We start from the raw sequence: 24,807 nt of genomic DNA on the forward strand, positions 1-24,807 counted from the left end.
TAGCCCAATCAAGTCCCCATGGAAGAGTGCGTGGTGGCGAGGTACATAGAGGATCCACTGCTCGTCGGTGGACACAAGTGTGACCTACGTCTGTATGTCCTAGTCACGTCCGTAGACCCCCTCATCATATACATGTACGAGGAAGGTCTGGTTCGCTTTGCCACCGTGAAGTACGACTCGTCCCGGGCACATCTCTGGAACCCCTGCATGCACCTCTGCAATTACAGCATCAACAAATATCATTCTGATTACATAAAGTATGTATATCAAGAGTAGCTAAAGAAGAGAAATGTTTTGAATTTAATTTGTTTAAAACCCCCATCTTCATAATTCAATGTGCATGCTTACATAAAATGTCACTAATTTTTTCAATTATAGCTATAAATGTAAATATTTCCATTAAATTAAATTGGAGAACGCCAGTATGTTTCTCTTCCTCATGAAATGATTTTGTTTAAGTATATTTACTCAATAACTGAAGTCCAATAGTATAGCATATATCATATGGGTAGTTCATTAGGGCAATGAGGATGATTCAGTAATTAAATTGTGGGACCAAATTGCCAAGGATCTTCACACGTTGGCCTAGTTTATTCAAAACTCATATATTTCAATGTATTCCATTTTCTGATGGGGATTGAGATGGTGCGGGGGCTGACGTACTGGCTTCCCACCCTGAGGGCGCGGGTTCAAATCCCGGCGGTGTTGAATATTTTTCAGAGGTATCTCGATCCCTACTTGAGGTGCTTTGTGGGGGGCACTTTGAGTGAGTACACCATCCGTCGGATGGGACTTTAAGCCGCGGACCCCTTGGCGCCTTTCGTAAAGAGTAGGCTAATGCCGACGCCGGGTTTCTCTTCATCCTTTCCTGTCCTTCCCCTATGGCGCAAATGACCTTAGCTGTCGGTCGCCTCCCCTCAAAACTACTACTACTACTCCATTTTCTGATGAAGTATGATGTGGTGTGTTGAATATTTATGGGGACTTAAATTGTGGGAAATAGGTATAATGTATATTTCAGTTAATGTCATATTACTGTGGATTCTTTGTTCCTTTTCCCAATTGAATACTGGATGAAGACCGAGAAATGAATGAAATTTTGCAATTATTAAACCTCCTTTGCATTTTTTTTCTGCATGGCTGTGAGGTTGATAAATTATTTTATTTCTCTTTTAAATTGTGGTTTTTATTCATAAAATTTTAATGTCACTTTACTCGTTCATCTAATTAGATATTTAGACGAGACTGTGAACTTCCTGTTTAATTACATTTATACAGTGTGAGATATACGAGTACATTAATAGTACATGGATAAGTTAAGAGGTCGAAGTTTAAACACTGCAATTTCAACGTAAATTTTATTTTGTCACAGTCAAGGTAATAATGACATTTTCAAGGGATCTCTTGTGTGCCCCTGGTTATTGTGATCTAGGGAAGTAAGATTCGAGAGGGTTAGGGGAAAAGGAATGCCATTTAAAAAGAGGCATGTTTCACTTTCAGCTTAAATCTATGATGAACACCACCTAGGAATCCTAAAATTTGACTGATTTTTGCATCATATTATTATTTATTTTAATTTTGGATTGGTAACTTTGTGTAAATGCTTGTTTTGATAGTGGCACAATAGTGACATCTGAAGTCTACAATAGTACAGCTATGTCCATACTCATCAGTCCGGTGTTTAAAAATAGGCACGTATTTTAGCCCCTGGGTAGTAGAAGTGTATCCTAAATACACTTCATTGCGACCCCATAATTCCAAGTGCGTGAAATATGGCAACCAGGAGAAGAATAATGGCCTCGGTGGGAATGTAATATATTTGTAGTTCACAATGTCATAGGTTTTTTCTTTGAGAGAGTGCATTTATTATTTCTCAGGGAGCACTGAACAAGTGGAGGACTTTCTTAATGTTAGGTGGGAAAAGGTGGAGATTTTCTAAGGCCAGAGAAATTTGGCATCTTCCACATAATGTAGTCTTGTTTTTGTAAAAACTTGATTTTATTAAGTAATTGAATACAGATATTTGAAATGTAGAGGTAAGAACATGTTTCTTTGTTTGGTGCTTCATTTCAATGTTAAGAACATTATCACTACATTTAGGAAACCTAAAAAGAAATAAAACCAACAGAAATGAAAAAGATCCAACAAAAACTTATTGCATGACAAACATTTAATTGACACTAAGCTAAACTTAAATAATATGAAACTTAATCTATAAAATTATGCCTAAATAAATGAACCACACATGACATAAAACAAATCTTAAAACAATTAATGACAAGGATTAATGCCCGACAACTCCCCTGGAGTAAAATACTACATACATGGTAAGGTGTGAAGTCTGAAATTATTGATATGAGATACTATCTGAACTAATAAATTAAAGCAAAATCTAGAAAAACTGATTACTTATAAAGATTAAATATAGTTTGATGAAAGAAATTGAAAATTTTGATAAAAATTACTGAATGAATTGTTAACTAAAACTCAGAATTCCATGAAAATCATACCATGATTTTTGCAACTACATAGAATTTTTGCACTGGCAGTCTCAATTGCCCAAATATTTACCCCTGTGCATCAATTATAAATTCTTTATTCTTAGTTACATAAATGGCAGTACTACTGCATTGGGTGTCCAAACTCAAGCTGCCTTTCCATTATGCACCCAAAAAGCATGCTCCCTAATACCTACCCAGTTTGGATGCCTCTTAAGCCTATTTTCAATTAAGAAATGTGAGAAATAGATAATTTCTAAGGATTCACTAGAGAATCCTCTCACAGAAGAGAAAGAAAACTTGTAAAATGTGTTCAATTCAATTTTTCACGATTTAAATTCAAGAAACAAAGAGGAAGTTGCATAGTTTTCTGGGGTTTCTCAGTACATGCAATAACAATAGGAAAACAGCATCTTTCCATTCTCAGCCATTTAGATCCTGAATTTTAATATCCAATATTAATGTAATAAAATGGATGACTAATCACCTATTTAGGGAATTATATATTATTTCTCAGATTATTATTATTGGCATCCTGCCAGTTAGGTAGGCTTTGGAAACAAGTTGCATAACAGTACAATGACAATATGTGTAGCTTAATTATGACATGTGTATTTTTTTATATTTTACCCACTAAGTATGAGGAGCTTAATATTGTTAAGACCAAATAAATATGTTGCAAAAGATATTTGTTTTAAAACATTGTGTTCGTCCATTTAAATGCTGTTATTGACTAAATTTGCTTATGTCATCATATGTTGTAATATTTTACTCACAAGGAGTGAAGATCCATCTGCAGAGGACTTTGGCCATAAATGGACGCTGAGTGCTCTCCTCAGGCATTTGCGAGCCAATGGAATTGGTGACACAGCATTGTTGATGCAGCGCATTGAGGAGGTGGTAGTGAAGGCAGTGCTTGCATCCATTCCCCCAATGGTGTCAGCTACTCGCATTTTTGCTCCTCATCCACATAATTGTTTTGGTAAGCTGAAATAGTTTTTCCTCAGTTTTGTGGCATTACAATTTGTATCACGTTTGTGTGTGTGTTTGTATCAAGAAAATGTTCCTGCCATTCTGTGGACTTGAGTTCAACTATCACGGAACTGGCATTAAACCATATTTTGTCTAATGCTTAATTGGGGCATATCCAGGGACTCACTGTCATCACTCAAGGGGCTTGGTATCTTAGTGGGTACAGCATTTGGCTAGTGGGCCCAGGTTCACTCAAAATATGTGAATTTTCAAGTACCAGATTTTCCTGAATATGAAGGTGGCACGGGAACTGGCTCCCCTATCCTGATATATGAATTTCATGTGACATTTGGCAAATTAGGTGAGCTCTACCCTCACCTTTCAAATGAACCTTTGGGTTGATTACTGTGGTTTTTTCCCAACAACTGGGGAATTCATGTTAGAATTATATTAGGTACAGTTGTGTATGATGGGACACATTTTGTTAGACTATGATCATTTAACTGTTACTAACCTGTTCGATACCACCCAAAATTCTGTGAGGTCATTGTTGGGTTGTTCAGAGAAGTCTTGGCAGAATATAGATCATTTTATGCTGCTGTGTATGTGTGTCCCTGTCATCAAGTGCCTGTGTTTTAAATTTATTTTGCTTTTTTCAATGGATATAGTTTGTTAAAAGGCCAGTAAGCACGTCTCATCTATCCCCATGTGTTTAGGCCAAGAATCTAACCCATTGGGAAGTCATTGTGAATTTTACACTGTGCCTTCATACAAGTCTTTCTGCATATCTTTATGTATCTGAATAATTAACTTAATATGTTCAACATTTCCTATTGCGGCAGAGTGGGAAACACTGACGTCTATTTGAGTCAGAAATACATCCATGATTTATTGCACATGCATGATATATAGGCCTCGTGAGCTCCTTCATGTGAAAAGGCATGAGGAAATACAAAATGTTTGCTTTCATGCATTAATTTCAGAATAGTTTGTTTATCTAATGCTGGTTTTTATTCACTGAGATGTTAAGGAGTTGCATTTTCATTACTGATGAATTTCCATCCATAAAGAGTGTGCATTTCCCCAAAAATCTCCCCTTGAATTTATTGCATAAAAATTATTTGTACTTGAAAGAGTTTTGTCGAAATGTTTGTCTGGTTAACGATTTAAATTCTTTGTCTTTCAGAACTGTTTGGTTTTGACATCCTGATAGATTCCTCTCTGAAACCATGGCTCTTAGAAGTTAATCTGTCACCGTCCCTTGGTTGTGATTCTCCACTGGATGTGCGAGTTAAGTCAGCCATGCTGACTGATCTCCTGACCTTGGTTGGCATCCCAGCAGTTGATCCCATGGCCAGGAGGTCAGGAGGAAGTGGTGGTAGTGGTGGTGATGGTAGCTCTTCCCATAGCACGATGCCTAAACGAACCACTTCCCTCGATGGGCCAAACTCCACCTCATCCTCAAGTCCCAAAGATAAGCATGTCTCGCGGGTTAAGAAATCCAGTGTAAGTTGTATTATTTAAAAAAATAATCCACTGTTTTGCATTTATATTACTGAACACATACCATTAAAATTAAAGTAATGCCTGGTAAATATACCGTCTGTGTCTTTTTATGTATCCTATATTACTGGCAGTACAAGGATGGTTTGAAAAGACTGTGCAAAAATGAAAATTACTTAATATTTCTGGATAAACCACTTAAATTTTTCATTATAATCTCCTTTTAGCCTTGCATGTTTCATCTGACTGCTCAAAAATTTGTTATGCTCTAGTTTTTCCAATTTTGTGATTTCCACTGATATTAAACAGGTCATTTTGCAAGGTTAATGAAAAAATGTCATTGTGATGACTGACCCCTGAGGTCATCTCCCTATCGTTTTATTTTAGTGTCGCAGAGCGCAGTCTTCCGATGCTCTTCCACGCAAGAATGTACATGCAGGCAATTCACGCCTGTCGGCAAGCTCGTCCTCACTCACCTCAGAGGAGTCGAGGATGGTGAGGGATGCTCGGGCTGAGTTTGAACGCCGTGGCGGCTTTGTTCGAGTGTTCCCTTCGGCTGAAAGTTGGCACCGGTATCGGACATATCTGGATCCTCACACAGGGGTTACCCTGACTGCTCCGTCGGTTCCCCCATCACTCTTTCCCTACTCGGGCAACAAGACCAACCTCAACCTGCTCATGCACCAGCAATTGTTTCCGAATGTGGAGGAAGAGCAAGTGGTGGGAAAGAAGGGATCTTCCAAGGAACAGGGATCATCGAGGATGAAGAGGGTGCTCACTCGCTATGAACGGGCCCTCCTTGTGGGGTGCAGTGCCAATTTGAGTGTCGACTTCAATGAGAAGTCAGGTAGGTTTCATTCGGCTACTCCCTGGCCAGTGAGTGTCATAAAAGAATTCACCTCTTCCAGTGATCATAACTGAAATAAATGTGTTAGTTGTCATAGTGAGAGCAAAATAATGTATTCTATTAAAAGTAGGATTTTTAAGCCTTATTTTTTTTGTCAGTAACAGCTATTTTTTCACTAACCATTAACCAACATTGGTATTAAAAATCTGTTGTAATCATGCTGTAAATTACATTTCCTTGTGACAAGTGCATATTCAATACTATTCCCCAGTTAGTGGGGCTCAAGTGCCAACTGGAAACAGATCCAAGCAACATATCATTGATATTGCACTTATAATGTCTGGAATATTCATTTACTGAGATATTTTTGTCCAAATGAAGCTGATGCCAATGCTAATTATATAAACATTCAAAGATTTGAAGTCCAAACTTCACCAGCCAATTTGGCTTTGCAGTTAAATACTATTATCATATGTCAGCATACAATTCACTTCCTAAAAGAGTTGCAAAATAGGAAGCTAATGATTTTCATTGTAACCCTTAGTTTCCAGTTTAGTTATCAGATATTATAGGTGAGGTTCATGAATTGAATGCACATCTAGTTAATCTTGCAATTAATGGCAACAAAACGAAAATTAAAATTAGAGTTTGTAAAATAGTTATATCTCATGTTAGTATTAAATTCTCTATGTGTTGATATTTCTACCCTTCCCTGTAATGAAGTTGCCATGTCCAAAAAAAGGAATATTCTTAGAATGAAGATAATTTTTAAGTTGTGTAAACTCAGGGCGGACCCCATATGCCCAAAAGTTGGGCATAATTGTCACACTCAGGTGACAAGATAAAAATGTAGATGTCAATAAGTGGTAACTTTTAATGCAATTTTATGGTCACATTTATGCAGGCATTGAATCTCTCATAAGACTGAACAACCACTATTATATGCAGTTCTTTCCATTACAGATTTATTTCATAGGCAAATCATTGTGCAGTGCACTGTAACTTGTGCATTATTCATTAAGCTGTAAGTCTTATTATATGGCAAACTTGGATTCCATGCCATAAATATTTCTCATCTGATTGAATTATTCTACATGAGTGAGGGAATTTTTTTTGGACTATTAATTTAAAATATTATCCATTTTTCAAAGAAATCCATGGACCACATCAATTTCTCTGGAATGAAGTGGTTCTCTAATGCAGGATTTAGAAACAATAGGGTATAGTCAGTTTTCAAGGAATTTGGTCAGACCTCAAATCCTGGTTTTGTAGATTTTGCACATACGAGTTGCCCCTTAGCAATGGCAATTTGTTGTGGTGGCCAAATTTATTAAATTTCAAAATGAATCTGTGAAAATTTGAGATGATAGACATGCATTAAAGCGAGTTTCTAATCTTAATCTCAGATTCAAATACTAGAAAACTTTGTCATCGTATTAATTATTGTGTATAATTGATGTGGAAGTTTCTGGATGGCAAATTCATAAAAGAGGATTAGTGGCATTAATACATGCAAAAATTTAAGATTCCATGGCATTGCTTTCTAAGTTTAGCAAGTCTAGAGAGGAATGTGAAAGTTGCTTATAGCATATAGCATCAATTCAGCACCAAGGTACTTCACCATTATAATTAAGTAGCTTCAGTAGATCTGTTTGTGACGTGTTGCTAATTATGGAATTAATCCACAAAGGAAGAAAAAACTGTCATTTATGGTGCTTTGGAGGGGTTATTCTTTGGGTAATGTTTTGGAGGACTGGATTATTCCAGATAAAGAGATATAGAACGTACTATGGCCGAATGAATGGAATGAATATAAAAACCCAAAGTCGTACTCTTAAGGGCACTAATAGGTGGAATTAAAGAAGGGGGGTTACAGGGAGCGAGAAAGCTATAGCAACCACTCAATCACTCCGGTATGTGTAGGCACATTCGCTCCGGTATTTGCAGAACTAATTGACCGTCACAAGTCGCAAACACACACGCACTCAGGGTTTACGGGGCGGGAAGCCCGACGCCAGTGACCCGTCACTCAGACAAATGAAATACAAATAAATAGTTATAACAATTACTCCCTCGCTCAGGTATTTGCAGAACTAATTGACTGTCGCAAGTCGCAAACACACACGCACTCCCTGTAACCCCCCTTCTTTAATTCCACCTATTAGTGCCCTTAAGAGTATGGATTATTCCAGGTTTAGCTGCATTTTGAAGGAGACATCAATTAATGAATCAATAAATTTCACTTACAATTTTCATTTCTTTGCTTTTCCACCCATTTTTCCTTCAAGAGCAAGTTTTAATTTGCACATGCCATGATAGCACAATCAGCTGACAAGATCTGCACTATAATTTCACATTTATGACGCTGTATAAAAATCATCAAAAATTTTAAATAGAATTATTGAGAAAAATTGTTTGATAAGATGTAAAATGGTCATGTGCACTGTCAATTCAAACATGCAAACACTTATTTTCCCCTTTCTCAGATGGTGGTGAAGGTGATGCAGATGAAGTGTTGGAGTTGAATGTTCTTAAAGAGGAGATACGAAAGGGCCTAGAGAATGGGAGCAAACTCAGGTAATTGCCACAATTATTTGGAACTCGAAAAAACTGGATTTGGTTAACCTCCTTATATAAATGTCATTTAATCATATTCTGTGATATTTTGTTCGTCAACTCTTGGGAATTAACTGATTTATGTAAGTTTCAACTTTTTGTTTCTGGATGTAGATTATATTTACTTAACACGCATTAAAAAAACCATAATGATTGGAGGAATAGAAAATGAAAGAAGTATGTGGGAGGATGAAAAATTAAACCTTGTACATCATTTTGAAGTAATTGGGTGAGAGGAAAAACTTTTTTGAGTCAAGCTTTGCTGCATTTCAGAATTTGGATAAAAGCATCTTAGTCATGTTTTATGTTCTACTAGAAATTATGTTGAATGGTAAATCAAGTTTTTCATTGTTTTTTTTTTTAAATAAAGCATTTCCTGCCAGAAAATTGTGAAAGTGAAGAGTGTGAAAACTAAAGTCTCATGGTCGTACTTTAATGATGGTTAAGAAGCTACTTTTAGCTGAATGAATCGGTGACCTCAGCCATAAAATAGCATAGCTTATAATTTCAGAGCAGGTATCCGCAACACATTTCCTACAGCCATGGTATCTTTTCATCCGCTTTTTCTTTCCATCCTTTTTCATCGGTTCAATTCGAATTGTGCCACAAGGAAGTAATTGCGGGTACTTGTGTAGGTCTAGCATAGATTACCCATGGGGAAAGATTGCCTCTCCCTCTTCATAGCATCTATCCTGTTGGGTGTATCTGCAATACTTAGATGATTGACCCTTGAAATAATTTGCAATAGCAATTTTAACATTACTGTTTATGTTTAATGCATAGAAATAATATGAGTAATTTTTCTCAATTGATGCACCATTTGTAGAACAGTGATGCTAATGAGAACTCGCATATTTTCAGTCAGTATCAAGCTAGAAGAGCATTTGGCCTATATCTCGCGTGCATTCTTCGTCGTTTACTAGGGCCTGAGAAGAATAGAACCACGGAAGAAAGTCATGGAGAATTAGTCTTGAGGTTCTTAAGAAGAGCCTCATGCAATCTCAGGACTCCATATTTTGTCAAGGTAGGATAGAATCTTCTTTCTCTGTGCCTGTGTACAGTTTTCACCATTTGATAAATATGTATTGCCATTTCATTGATTCAGAGGTACTATGTATCATTTTATGATAAGCAATTGCTGGAATATATAATAAAATGTTTTCCATGATCAAGAACAAATGCCGACAGATTGTGTATTAGTAATAGGGTGCGACAACATAACTTCCTTTTTTGAAAGCGTTTTGTATTTGAAAAGGGGAAGTTATGTTGCCGCAGCCTTTATATTATAGTAGTAGTGTATAGTATATAACCATCAAATAAACTTGATTCATTTAATGTTATGTGGCCTGTGAGAAATTACCTATTTCCATGTGATTTAAAAATGTTTTATCATTTTCAGATTCCTAGTAGGAAGCTAACTGGAAAGGATCGTGTGGCTGTTATTGCCAAGCAGTTGAATGATTTCATTTACTTATATAATAGAGAAACAGAGCTATACTCTGATTCAATGGAACGACCTGGAATGATACCTTGTGCTCTATTTGTACAGTTCCTATCAATGGCCAAGTAAGTTATTATAGTTACACTTTAAGAGTTAGATGAAGTCAGTCTTTACATCTTTCGTGATCCATTTGTCCATACCAAAGTTGTATGTACTCCTTGAGTTCCTAATGACTAGAGATGGGAATATCCATTTATTATCATTATTAGGTATTGTAATGCTTAAGGTGGGCTTTTGGATGGACTCAGACTGAACAATTTGAGAGATGTTTGAGTCCAATACTTTGTGCAGTTCAATGATAATGAAATGAAGAAATAAATAACTTTGGATATACATAGAATTTTTATTGCTGAATACTTTCGCTGCACTGTACCATCAGTGGTGTATTGTTTACTGTGGAAAATGCTGAGTGCTGTATCAGCTCTCAGGGTATCCCTCTTGTGGGCTGTGAACACAATGAATGTTGAAATTGTTGCATTGTAATGCACACATGATGACTCTCTCAAAAAGTCAAATCTCCCGCAGTTTCTTGGAATTTGTCAGAGGTAAAACACCCTTATTGTTTAAAGTTGGTTTAACCCCATGGACTGCGGCGCATCGTGCTTGATGATAAATGCCTGTGACATTGTATGTACAGTATTTTTTGACAACATATTGTTCCTTTAAAGCTTACAAAATTTCGGAGTGTGAGAGGATGCCTCGATAGCTTAACTGGCTAAAGCACTCTGCCGGAAATTAAGGGATCCGGGTTAGAATCCTAGTCAAGGCGAATGATTTTTACACTCTGAAATTGTTGCATTGCAATGAATGTTAGTCTCTCACTGCCTCTGCGCAGTGTAATAAGTTAGCAGCGATAAGTTTTTGTTTAATATTTTTAGCAAATATTTTTGTGGACAGTTTTAATTGAAATACCCGGGCAATTTTTGCACAAAATTAAGTAATTATGCTGACACTCAAAGGTTGAATACAATACTTGCTTGTATGGCGTTACACTCAGGAGTCGTTACTTACAATTGCATTTATTGTTTCTTTTGATTTGTTTAACAGCGAACATGATTTGGAAGAAGTGCTGACGTTGCAAACAAGGTTGTACAAATGTGCCCACATTTTCCTGGGCCGCTGTGGCCCTCCAGTGGGTGGTTTGCGCTCATTGGGTCTGCTGGGATCGTTGCCCTTGCCAAACGATGCCAATGCCCGAGTTGTCGACTGTGAATGCATTCGAAGGTGGGGAAGACAGGCTAGTGCCAGCAAGGTAAGTCCACCTCTCTCCTCCCCCTTCTCACTGGATTGCTTCCTTCCAGGATTTTTCTTTTATAGATACACTAGTCTTGCTTTTCGACTCATGTGTTTTATTTTATTTTTCTATGTTATGTGCAGTTAATTTGGGTTTGCATGACTAGTGTGTGAATGCATGATATGTTTCGTTCATAACACATAGAGATATTGAATAAAGTGGGAGACAACTGAATTTCAGAGTGGCCACCAATTATGAAAATCCAGAAAATGTCTGGTAAATGGTTTTTAGTACTCGAGAAATTTCACAGTGAAAAAGATCATTGAACCAGACTAGGATTGGGATTCTAATCTGAGGCACACTATGAATTTTTAATTTTTGTGTGGAATTTCTAACTTATATAAATGGACATGAGAGAGTTTCTCTGCTGAAGTTACTTTTGCAACTTTTCCTGCAGTTTTTTTTTTAAGGAAAAGTGTCTGGAAAAGTCATTGGATTTCTGGAATTAGCCTAGAGAATTTTTTAGTAGAGTGGTGCCCAAACCATTGGCGTGATAATTTATTTTTCCATATTGTCAATATAGGTAGCTATTCATAATATGATTTTCCTCTTCGGAACATTTTTTATCAAATATCTTGGGTATCAAATCCAGTGTTTCATGTTATAGAGAGGAATCAGATTTTGTTGTGTTCCATTGGGTAATTGAGTGGATTTTTTTCTTGACTGAGTGAAATTTTGATTCAAGTGTTATCATTTTAATAATACGATGCTCTATCCAGAAGAAAGGAGTAAGTCATTTTTCACATTGTCAAAATTCATCTCTTTAGTATTTCAATACAATTCATTTTTTACATATGTCATTAAGTGTGTTGTAATGGAAGCAATGGAATTAAAAATTTTAATTTGAACTCCATATTTAATTTTCAAAAAAATATTTTTGTGCAACTTGAATATTATGTTATCAATAATGTTTTCAGAATTGTTGTCCTTAGCTTTAGTCTATTTGAATGTTTATTTATTGTAAATGATAATGCTTATTGGGTAATTTATGCCAAACTGCAATTTTTGGGCCATCAAGACTATTTCCATTCCTGCTCAGGTGGCCAGTAATCCTTGAATCCTTTAAATCAGGACTGAAAAAAACCTAAATGTAACATGGTTTTGAGGATTTTAAAATTGAATTTGGAGAATTCATGTTATTTTACTAAATTAGATAGTAGACAGTGAAAGGAAAAATGGCTTGTGCATTTTGTTGATGCTGTAGAAGTAATGGCTAGGTACAGACTTCTTTTCAGTGTGAATACCGCAGTAGGTAAAATACCCTGTAAAAGGAATGCCTCTTTCCCATTAATACTAGGTGCCCACTGATATCTTCCTGTGATATCACTTGTTTAAACCTCATGAATTTTCAGGTTAAGTTTTTTCCTTAAAGATATTATACCTCAATCCTTAAATTTTTCCCACAAAAGTATCTTTTTACCTTGAAACCTTCTCAAGCTGAATTATCTTCAGTGTTCCATTTTAGTTCATATTCCTTTCTTTTTTTCTGTCATTATCAAATACTTTCTTGTAATGAGTGTCAAAATTATAGATTTAAATGGTAAGGGGTTAGTAAGTATATTACCTAGTTTCAATAACACCCTGAAAAAGGCGTTTTATTTATGTTATTATAGTTTACAAATTTGGATTCCCTGAGTGTCAGAAAGTGTCAGGAATGAAAAATACCAAAAGTTGTTATGGCACAGTCGGTATTCATTTAGATACTTGAAAAAGTAAAAACTCCACTTTTAGGACTCCAAAAAATGGGAAGTAATCTCTCTACCATTTTTATGATTTTATTTAGTTGTGTTATTGCTCTAAAAACTTTTTTTGTGTATTAATTATCTTTTAATAATAATGCTCAAATTTAAAAGCTGTGTGGAAAAATGCTAATATGCTCATGTAACTTTAGCAGGGTCCATTAGATTACTTTATGGATATGATGCATTAAAAAAAGGTAGCACAAAACTTCGAAAAATGAATTTCTATCCTTGAAAAGCTGGAGGAAAATCTGGCACCAATAACCATATAAATGCTGGCCGCCCTGAAGAATTAATTGTTTCCAAACAAAAATTTGTATTCTGAATTTCTGCTCTCTACCCATGCACCCACTTTAGTCTTCCATTTATCTGCTGTGTATAATGAGCATTGCTTGCATGATGTGTTAAGCATTCTCCTTCATTATGTGCATGCATTAATAAACAACAACTGATATCACGTAATTATTATTTATAGTTTTATAGACGTCATCGCACAATGAAAACGAAGTATCCTGTATTTGGGAAAAACAGATTTCTGTATCATGAAAATTATAAAAATTGCATCAAACTAAGAAATATGCAACTGAGGCTGCAGCAATTTTGGGAAACGCAGTTGAAAGGTGATTGCAATTATGCTTATTGTTTAAAAATTCATGAAGTTTAAACTGAAAGAGAAGTGAAAAATCCTTTTTGAAATGTTAAAAATGTTTATTATGTATATTTTTATAGGAAGGAAGAAGTAATGGCATTGGAGAGATTTTTATCAATCGTGTGTGAAATTTTATTCAACATTGGCCGCTGTACAATACATAATTTGAGATGTTTATGCCTAACCTTCAGTTTTGTATTTCCCTTTTATAAATTTGTTTGGAGGTCTCGTCCTTGAATAAACATGTATGTGATATCAATTTTTCTTTTTGTACTTGAGAAAGAGTTGCATTTCATGTCAAATTTCCAATTATTGAAGACAGCCTTTATTTTTACTTTAAATTTATTATTTTGTAATGCCCCTTTTCACCAAAATGCACACTTTCCGCTTAACATTTCATATTTTAAAGCATGTTTTTGGAATAATTCTGTCACGGTTAATGATATTTTTTCTCATGCATTTCCTGTCATTCAAAAATGTGGCATTTTTTTATGCCATGCATTTGTTTAGTGTATCTTCATTTTATGTATGTGTGTGTTTTAGTTACCATTACCTCCAGAGCTTGCATGATAACTTTAGTGTGGCCAGTGAACCCTGAATTCTGAAAATCCTCAATCCTTGGAACAAGTTAAGAGTTATAAGAAAATAAAACTTGGATATAGCCTAAAATCATAGTAAATCATGTAAGTAATAATATAGATTTTATGGGTATTCAGCGGAACCCCTATTACAATTTTTCCATATTATAGTCTTAATGATTAAAGAAGACACTTGGCATTTCCACATTGAGTATTTTTATTACGACCTAGGTTTCATTACAACATGAAGGATTTCTATCATCTTATGCCTGAAACTGTGTTATAGTCTTGAAGTGAAATTAAATGGGAAATGCTGTGAAATTTCAACGTGCAAGATGGTAAAAAGGTTACTGATAATTAGCAGTCTTGGGTAATAGGCCTAGATTCAGGTAATATATTTGTAAAGCATTAAAAACAAATGAAATTACTAACAAAGTTATTCTAAAATCAAAACTTTTATTTTAGACCATGTATTTGTCATTGCATACCAAGTTTTTTAAATATTTAAAGAGAAATTTTAAAAAATATATTAGTTTGACAATACTCATATCAGACCTGGATGGAAAATTCTTTTGATGTTTACTCTTTGAGAAAGAAACTTTGATGAAAGCACACCTTGTATTGGCTATAGGGACCCTAAAGGTTAGCAGTGAGAGTGCTTCAGAAGACTTAATATTATTACTAAGTAAATTAAGCAGGAAGAACATTCTAAGATGCTTGCTATGTGCGGACAGAGATGGAAAACTTAGACTGTGACTCAATTCTTCAGAACTTTAATGACCTGCTCCTGTTATAGATAGTTGAGTATCCTAGTAAATCTGGTTGTTATCCAATTTGATATGATATTTGCTATTAGGATTCCATATAAAGGAAGCATATTCCAGCGAAGACCTAACAAATGACATATCAAGCAATGCAAAGAAAAAAGTATCCTTAAAATATTGAAAAATCAACATTTTATGGACCTAAACTGTAATGTGCTCTATACTAATCTATGTCTATATTAAAACACCATTTATTGTCTAATCTAATCACTAAATCAAACTTGAATTCTGCTCATTCAAGGGAAACCCCCAGCTAAATGAAAATCACACAAGATTGGAACCTTATTTTTATAAGAACTACATTTCATTTTTTTATGTGGAGTTGCATGTGATTTATGTCAAACCATTCCTTAGGCTGCAACTCAGTGTTTATTGCAGCAATCAATTGCATGAAACATTTTTAAATCATCTGTATGCAGGAGATATTTAACTGGCCAAACCCAACATTGTGTACAAATAGAAGGAAAGGATTATCGTCAAGTTGTTATCACGAAATGGTAATACATGGTTGGAGGATTTTGATTTATTGATTTTTTTATGATGTTTTCTCTCTGAGAGAGAACTTGCCAGAATATTAGAGTTCTAGATATCATAGGTTTATTTGCTTATATGGTATGTAAATGTAGTGTATGGCTCATCCTATATCAAAGACCTTGGTAAAATCGCAATAGATGATGTTAAACTGTCAGTAATGTTGTAAAAGTAATGTAATATTGTGCTAAAAAAGACCCAGATTAGTAACAAGCTTTCCTGATTAGTAATTAGCTTTCCTGAAGCCGTTGACTTTGTTATCATTTTTTAAGTTCTTTGGCTAAGACATTATCAGTCAGAGGATTTAGTTTAACATTGATTAAACGAGTGAGTATTTTGGCAAGGGTTAATGGAATAGTACTAGGTCAGTCGTTTTACATCATGTTCATTCCCATTTTTATGCATGGGCATTACAAAGAAAGTCTTAAAATATTCTGGGGAGATGCAGTGACACAGAGGCATCTTAAATAAAATATATAGTGGACAAAATAATGAATTGCCACACATTCTAAGAAGTAGTGGAGAAACATTATACCTTTCGACACATCAGTGTGTTGCGATTTGTCAAGAATGTTTCTCTTTCAAGTTTGATAAAATAAGCTATATTATTGAATTCAAAATTTGGATGAGTGATAAGGAATCTTGAGGGTAAACTTAAGAGAAATGATAAGCAAGACTTAAAAGGATTTTCAGAACTGTTATTTTCAAGAAACATTAATTTTGGTATTCTACTTAATTTTCTGTGGTTATTTACAAGTCAAAAAGAACTTTAAGTTATTAGGTATATATGATTGAATATTATCAATGAAGTATATTTATCACAAAATATGGAAAACTTTACGTACTCCATCGTGTCACCATTGATTTTATAAATTTTACGGAGAGACTTCTTTGGTGTAATTAAATACTTTGATGCTCAAAGCAAACTATTTTGGATATTTACTACTGAATAAACAGTATATTAGCATGAATATATTAATTGCATCATTAATGGAGGACTAGAAACATTCAAACAGCATTATTACAGTCATTTTTAGTCAAATTGGCCCAGTTGGTATTATATAAATAGGTGTACAGGCCATCAAAGTCACTCTTTAAAATGGACAGGCAGATGATATAAGTATCAACCTTAAGAGTATAAATCCAAAGAAACGGATATATCTTCACAAGTGGAGATGGCTAAATCTAGTTTTGTAACAACTCTAATGTATGCTGTTCATTTGTTTTAGACCCAGAAAGGAAAAGCATTCAAAAATCAGGGTTAAAACCATGGGCATATCTTAAATTGTATTTCCTGGTGACACCAGGTAAGTTGTAGTACAAAAGTATATTGAATAAAATTGCATAAAAAATTGATAAGGTGGTGACAGAATGGCTAGTGAATCAGACAATTTCAGGGTGGAATAAAAGTGAAAATTAAAATATATTATTACAGCGAAAGATCCCATATTATTACAGCGTCAAATAACCAGTTAATGTCAAATAAAATAGTCTTCAATTTTTTTTAATTTTGTCAGCGTAATTGTTACCAGTGGCATGTAACATTTTTCCGCTTGTCAGAGTTTGCCTTTTGGATAGATTAAAGGGAGTTAGGAAGTATATGGAGCTGAAAAATTATTTATTGCAATGTATGATTTTAGGGCTTAGCATTGTAACAGTTTTAACTGCCTGGGTTTGTGAAAACCTACCACTACTGCGTCTACTGCTAATGAAAATCATGGGGTTAATTCATGCAACAGGGGAAAATAGTGATGAGAAGCAGTGTATTGAGAAGTTTTTGGAGTGAAAAATAGTGGGCAGCATTGTTGGGATTGAAGATGGCAAAGCACAGGAAAATTTAGAAGTAAGAGACTTGGATATCTCAGTTTTATGTGGAAATTTGTCAACAGCTGAAAGGAAAATGGCTACACATTCCTACTTTTTTTTACTGAAAATCCTTGTAGAGTTTAATGAATATTTTCATAGCCTTTGGCTGTTGTGCTTAATAGATTTTAGCATGCATGTGGACTTAATAATTCAGGGAAATATTTGTAGGAAATGGATGGAAAATCATCACCAAACGTGTCATAATTTAATTTATTTCATTTGCATAACAAGTGATGAGTCACAAAATTATGACAAATAAATGGAACAAACAGAAGTTAACTAAATCACAGTGAAAACTTGTTGCAATGAGAAAAATATTTTGGATAAATAATCTATAAATGGGCCATAATTTTTGTGATTCAGGCTTATGAAATGATTGGTGAAATATAAATACATATACTACTCTGTCCAATAAAATGGACTGAGGCCATTAAAACTTTATTTTGCAAAATTTGGTCTGCATAGATTTTGTCCCCTTCAAAGTACTCTCCATTCATTGCAATACACTTATTCCATCTTCTTTTCCACTGTACAAAGCACCTTTGGAAGTTGTCGGCAGTTAAGCTTTTCAATTTTCTCATCGTTTCTTGCTTTATTTTGTCCACTTCTTCCCAGTGATGTCCCCTCATCACATTTTTGCATTTAGGGTATAAGAAATAGTTGTAGGTGGTGAGATCTGGTGAATGAGGAGGATGGTGATTGAATTTTTGGCTAGGAACTGGCAAACAATCAATGCTGAATGGGCAGGTGCATTGTCATCGTGAAGGATCCATCCATCATGTTTGGTTAAAATAGTGTGCACTGTTGATTTTCCTAAATTCAGTTCATCAGCTCTATCATTCGGACAGTTTTTCGACGATTGGCAATGACAAGGGACCACGAACAATCAATGTTATTGTCAACACAGGTGGTTGAAGGTCGTTGTGGCCTTGCATCATTCATGGCGTCTTGTCAGCCATCTTTGAAATGTTTAATCCAATTGAAAAGGATGTTTTCTTCAGAGCATTTTCACCAAAAACAGCTGTCAATATTTCAGTAATTTCATGATAACTTTTACCGCACTTCACCAAAAAAACTTGATGATGATTTGTTGCTCTGTGATTTCATCAATTTCCATTTTCGACAAACAGTAAAAACAAGGACAACGGAAACTAATATAACTGGCACCATATGCATAGCTCAACGATCCGCCAAGCAGAGACGGCTCATTGAGTCTCAAGCAACTAGCGGTGCTTGTTGCAAATCCGTGTCATGACCGCCAGATTGCACCAGTTTGCGCATTTATTGCACAGACCGCATATGACAAAGTTGAACAAACATTTTAAAAACAACAATGGCAAAATACATTATAGTAGATAAACATGAGACATCATGGCTATTTGCATGATACTATGATTACGCAGAAATTTGCTCTTACATTGAGAAACTGTTGCTTTCAGATCCACCACAAATGAACAATAATACTTCAAAAATATGAAACCATCTACGATTTTAATGGTTGGAAATAAATTGTCAATGCCTAGTCTTGCTGCAGCTACATGTCGTGCCTTTTCTTTCGTTTTAACAAAACTCCACTAATCAGCATGCTTTCAGCTCTGGTAAATTGAAACCATTTCTTCAAGCTCATTGTGCATACAAGGATTTATTTGCATTTTTTTCTATGATTTTCTGGGACTTAACTATTGCATTCAATGTTGACATTTGCATATGAAGTTTCTTAGCCAGGGACACACACGAGTGCCTGCATATGAGTGAATTTTTTCAATGAGTGTTGATTTAATCCTCCATTATTATCATTAATCTACCGGTTAAGGTAGGTGATGACAGCAATTTTCTCACTCCTTTGTGTCCCATATTAAAATGTTTCCTCTTTTATGTTGTGATTAATTCTACATTTAGTGAAGCAAAGAGTGAATTGACTGAAAATGGGAGTTGTACTGCAAAATTGCATGTAGTATAAGAAATAACAGGATTGTCACAAAGAGAATGGGAATTAACAGTAATTTTAACATTTTTGCATTTTTATAACAATAAATTATTGGTGGTAGTTAGCCAAATACATTTAATTACCATTCCACAAAATTGTTCTCTTAGAAAACAGTTCAATTCTCAAACATTTTAATGTTTGGCATAAATATTTTTCATGCTATAATAAGTGGTGTAATTCACTGCTCTCTAATGAAGAAATATATGTAGGAAATCAAATGAACCAACATTCATTTCATAGTCATGTTCAAGTTTATATATTTTCCAGGTGGCCACAGTGTCATTTATCATGTTAATTAGCTCTAAAAGGAAATTTGGGCATGGTTTTCTGATTGAATGTAAATAAGGTAATTATGTGTTGAAAAATGCATATATTTTGGTTTTCCATTGAGAATAAAATTTTCTTTTCATTCATAAGCCAAGAAGCATTGAAACAACACTGAAGTAGGTTTTGAACGACATACGTTTGACTGTGTATCGCATCGCTATGGACTTCCAAAGAGCACTTCCCCAGAGTATTTTTCCAATTTTAGGAAGAACATTTTTCTATTTTTTATAGGAATATGGCAGGTTCATTCGTATATAGTTCCAAAGGTGTTCATTCTATTTCAATATTTTCCTCATGTTCTTGACAGGATAATGTTAAGAAACAAAAAGATGTCTTTTTAATGATCCTAGTGCTAAAGGGAATCACTGTAGATGTTTTATCTAATGAATAACCTGGTATTTTTTTAATTCTGGGGAACCTAATGAGAATCAAAGACTTATCTGGAATGGCATCATTGTTTTGTCCCAGGGAGACCAAAAAAAGTTGGATCATCTGTAAATACTGACCATGAAATGAATATTCACACTGAAATTCTGGAGCCCCCTTTGAAGTGTTAAGTCCTTGAATCATGCCATGTGAAAATGTTATGAGAAGATTTGTGTTAATGCAGCATGTTGTATTTTTTGTTAAGCTTGCTTGAAAATAACTGGTGGATCAAGGTCTCCATCAGAAAATCAATGTAATTATGATCTGTTAGTCAAAAACTCAAAGGAGTACGCTTTCATTTTGCTGGTGAGATCTGCTTAGAATTAATTATGTGAACATGTTAATTAACCTGTACATCTTTGTCTTAACTAGTCTCTTAAAAAAAGTGCTTGTGATATATGAATGGATGCAGCCTTTAGTTTTTTCTAGAAAATTGTATATCAGTGACATGTTTAAACATTCAAATCGCAGTCATTGATATTTAATTATAATGGAAAAGTCATCTTGTGAATAATGGAAGCATCTGAACTATTCAAGTTTATCCACAGTATTAGAGGAAGGGCTCTGGCCAAAGCAAAAGCCACACAGGCAATCTTAATGTTGTGCTTCTGTGAAAGACACTATTACATAGGAACTGTGTCAAATACAAAAAAGCCATAAACACAGTAATCAACCCGAAGGTCGGTCTGGTAGGAGATGCTAGAGTTCATCCAGGACTAAGATTGACAGCATGTGAAATTCACACATCAGGTTAGGGGGGCCAGTTCCTTTCCCTGTGTCAGTTATGATTTCTTGGGAAGATCTGGTTCCCGAAAAAACACATAGCTTGGGTGAAGCTGAGGGTGCCTAGAGAGGCTTGCCGTGGAATCGAACCCAGGCCCTCCAGTCTCTAGTGCACCGCTCTGACCCTGGACTACCATACATATACAAGTTGAATATGCAATGCGGTCATATTTATTTAATTAAACTCTCAGTGGATCATAGAGAATGTTTAGTGGTGTGAGCAACTCAGTCATTTTGTGAAATCATGAGTGGCTTTAAGATTTGCAAAATGTGTTGAGCTTACATATGTGGGATTTGCTTTCATATATGATTGAATTCAAAATTTTCGACAATATAATTCTTATAAAAACCAAGGATGTATTATTTACAAGTAGTAAGACTGGAAATATGGAAAGGCCTCTTTGCTAGGCATTAATTTTAAAATGTTTATTGTTCACTAATGGTTCCAAGAAACTATTAAACATGTTCTCAAGTGATACAAGTAGCTTTTTTTACAATGGATTTTGTATATATTTGTATTGATGTACACATAGGCAGAAGTCTTAAGCTTATTTGTAATCACTCAGGAGTTCTTCATGGCATATATGTAGTTGCCATTGTTTATATAACCTACCTAACTTTGATATTGTTGTGGAGTGGCATCTAATAAAGTAACAATACATTTTGTTAATGGTTGTGGTCAGTAAAAAATATTAATTAGGTGCAGTCTAATCAGGAGCTTCTCTTAAGATTTGAGAACATGGAAATGAGTGAGGACAGTCGAGCATATCAAAAAAATTTCCAGTCATTTTTTAGGGATGTGAATGTGAACTTGCTTGGCTTTGTGGTATGCAGGCATGATGCTCTCATGGTATGGCTTGATTATCTTTATAGGATTCTTCCAAACATACATCTTCGCCTGCGCATGCTGTGAGCAAGCCAGACAGTGTTACCAGTCCATCCAAAGGTTGTGTGCATCAGAGAGGAATAACAGATGTGTCTAGTTCAAGGATGGCATCCTAAGAAATGGTTACCCTCTAGGACACTGTAAGGATTAAAATAAGGAATGTTTACCCTGTAGGATGCTGTAAGGGTTGTCAACTGCCCAGTGGATTGCCAATTTTGCATCATCTGCAGCAAGTCATAGCACACCCTCACAGAGTCATCACTTCTTGCATATCTGCACCTAATCATCGAATAAAATTTAGATGTTCAGATGAGCACTGGGCTTATGGTCACACCATTCGTGTCGGGGGAACAAATAATGTCCAGTACAGTGAATTAAGAAGTTGCAGGGGCAAATCTGTGATTATAATTAATGTATTAAAAATTTAGGATGTTGAAAAAAGTGGTTGGATTAAGGATAAGGAATGCATTTATATAGTACCTACTTACAAGCAAATAAGCCTTGAAATGTAATAATTTCACTATTCTAAGATTTTAAAGCTTTCCTTAGCCATATTCCAAATGCATAATCAAATGGCACATGATTTTGACTCAGGGTGGTTTACCGAAAATATACAATGAGGTTAATAATACTTTAACTTAAGACCAAAGAGACATTTTTATGGGCCATGAGTATTTATTCGATTCACTTTTCAGCGTTCAGTATTTCATTCAGCAATACTGTGTGATGAAATAGGATTTGTATTGTGTGTACGGAATTTTAACTGTTACAGTTTGTGCAATGTACAATAGATTTATGTTGTTTGTGTGGTGATGGAATTAATTTGCTGCCGTCCTTATTTCTGAGCAGTATTCTCATAGCTAGCTTCTTGACAGCAACCAGACACTCCAATTTACCCTATCCGTGCCTTGCTGTCATTGTTTTGATCAAATAACTTGGCCATGTAATTCATTTTCAGTGGACTGAGTGTGATATCAATACTTATGCTTTTACAAGATGATTAGGTTGTTACGTAAGATGAGGTTAATAGGCGCTAAATGAATTGTGTCTTTCCTTTCTGATCCAAGAAAGATTGTTATTTCAATTGTGCTAACTTATTAGTCAAATGATACTGAGCAGGCTGTGCCATTTTAAACTTTAACCCTCAGCAGATTATGCTGGGGGGGGGAGAAAACTTATTTATTTCTGTGATAATTTATACCCCATTGTCATGTCTTATACGGACACATGTACGCTTTGTGTTTGAGGATTAAGAGATTTTAGTAATTTATTCAGAGAATATTTATGTTGTACTACAGTACTCTTATTTATATATATATACATATATGTATGTTTCTTTTCCCATGTTTTGTTTTTTTTTTTATGGATCTGAATTTTTATTGTATTAATTGCTTTAGGGCATTTATTGTTCTCCATTAATTATGTGCTTCAAGCATGCCCATTGTCGTCAATGAAATCAGTGATTCCACTGCACGTTTGCTGCATATTGCAGTATTTGTTGGGCAGTATTGGAATAGCAAAAAGTGGTGGTGATTAAATTTTTGTGTGGTTCATTTTTGATTGAGAAACCATCATATATTATAGTTTTATAGAATTTTTATGATGCTGCAGGAAATGAATAGCCACAAATTCTGTGATCCCCTATTTATTCCAAAGATTAATTATGCATGAGCAAAGTAAATTGCACCTGGTATATTATTTAGCAATGGGCAATCGATATATTTGCATATCATATATTTGATGCTTCATGATAAATTGACTCCCTCCTGTGGTCTTCCTTCAATTACTAATGTTTCTCAAGCTTTTAACAGCAGTCATAATCATAATTATGGTTGATTCAATGGAAATTGCACAAATAGAGCATATTTTGTTTCATGATGAATTAATGTGGCTTAGGGATTTAAATTCAATCATTAAAGAATGTACAACATACTTCAGTGGTTTTAATTCTCTCTCCTACATGAAGACTTTGAGCAGATGTTAAAAATATCGTCCTCATCTTGAAACCCATGTGCAGTGTGTAGAGAGGTTTTCTTCAGGTTGTTTTTACAAAACTTGTGACAAAAAGGGAAATGAAAAAGAGAATTTATTGTTTCATTGAATTGCAATGGTTGGGTGCATTGTTTTCATGAGCCATTGAGGTTTCTATTTAAAAATGACTAAAAACTTTGCAATGTTATACAATTTTACTCCAACTGATTTTTCTGTAAAATGGCAGTCCTTTTCTGCAAAAATACTAGCATGTGACCAGTCACACCATCGTTGTGTGGAAAAGAAATGGTAATTCAAATTGGTAGCATGTGAACCAGTGTACAAGAAGGAATGAACAGAACTTTTGTCTCTCCCATACCAAATCAGCTCTCAGGCAAACTTATAGCCCCAGAAAATTGAATAATGTTTCCATGAATCAAGTTTAAATTAATTAGACAATATGAGCCAACAAAGAAAGAAGATCCTAGAAGTGGATAGACTGATGCATTTACATTATTTTGATCCCTGGAAGAAAGTACAAATGGAATTGTAGTGTTGTCCAGGTTGAGGCAGCAGAATAATGGAAAGTTCGATTCCAAGATTTTTCACCGTAGGTACAGGTGAGTCATTAAAAAGTAGAGACCGCTTCTTTATTTTACCATTAGAGAGCACTGAGAAACATTCCACTCCCAAAGAATTATATTTAACGTAATTGAATTCTAATCCCAAAGGATTGAATTCTTAAATTAGGAGTTCCTGCAGTCTGTTTTAAAGGAGAAAGATGAAATGACTGGCATTATTTAATTTTTATAGCGTGAATGAAAAAGATACTTATGTCCTTTTTTGGAGTAAATTTGAATCGCTTTACGAGAGGATAGAAATGTTATGTAGAATTTGTGTTTGGACATAATTATGGATAAAGAATGAGGGTTTGGTGAAATCCATGTCCCTGAAACATTAAATTGACTCAGCATTTTCATATCTTGTTTGCATCTTGGAAACCCAATCG

The 24,807-nt window shown here is 34.9% G+C and overlaps 1 protein-coding gene across 9 annotated transcripts in view; it reads left to right on the forward strand.

Moving 5' to 3' along the window:
* The window catches only part of TTLL5 (Tubulin tyrosine ligase-like 5), a 36,224-nt gene extending 12,454 nt beyond the window's left edge, over positions 1-23,770 (forward strand). For 8 of the 9 annotated variants that reach the window (XR_011703041.1, XR_011703042.1, XR_011703048.1 and 5 more), the window contains 11 exons: positions 4-257; positions 3,278-3,480; positions 4,657-4,976; positions 5,361-5,820; positions 8,307-8,397; positions 9,298-9,460; positions 9,836-10,002; positions 10,985-11,189; positions 13,446-13,590; positions 13,700-13,864; positions 21,815-21,909. Coding sequence is in view for 1 of the 9 variants with exons in the window: in XM_071597978.1 (XP_071454079.1) it covers positions 4-257; positions 3,278-3,480; positions 4,657-4,976; positions 5,361-5,820; positions 8,307-8,397; positions 9,298-9,460; positions 9,836-10,002; positions 10,985-11,189; positions 21,815-21,943 (1,992 nt within the window). In the remaining 8 variants the exon portion in view is untranslated. Of the gene's footprint in view, positions 1-3; positions 258-3,277; positions 3,481-4,656; positions 4,977-5,360; positions 5,821-8,306; positions 8,398-9,297; positions 9,461-9,835; positions 10,003-10,984; positions 11,190-13,445; positions 13,591-13,699; positions 13,865-21,814 lie in introns of all 9 variants that reach the window. The other variant, XM_071597978.1, reaches the window with a different exon arrangement.
* Positions 23,771-24,807: the final 1,037 nt, after the last annotated feature.

Source organism: Hetaerina americana, unplaced genomic scaffold (assembly GCF_022747635.1).
Source record: "Hetaerina americana unplaced genomic scaffold, ioHetAmer1.1.p SCAF_9, whole genome shotgun sequence".
Lineage (NCBI taxonomy): Eukaryota > Metazoa > Arthropoda > Insecta > Odonata > Calopterygidae > Hetaerina > Hetaerina americana.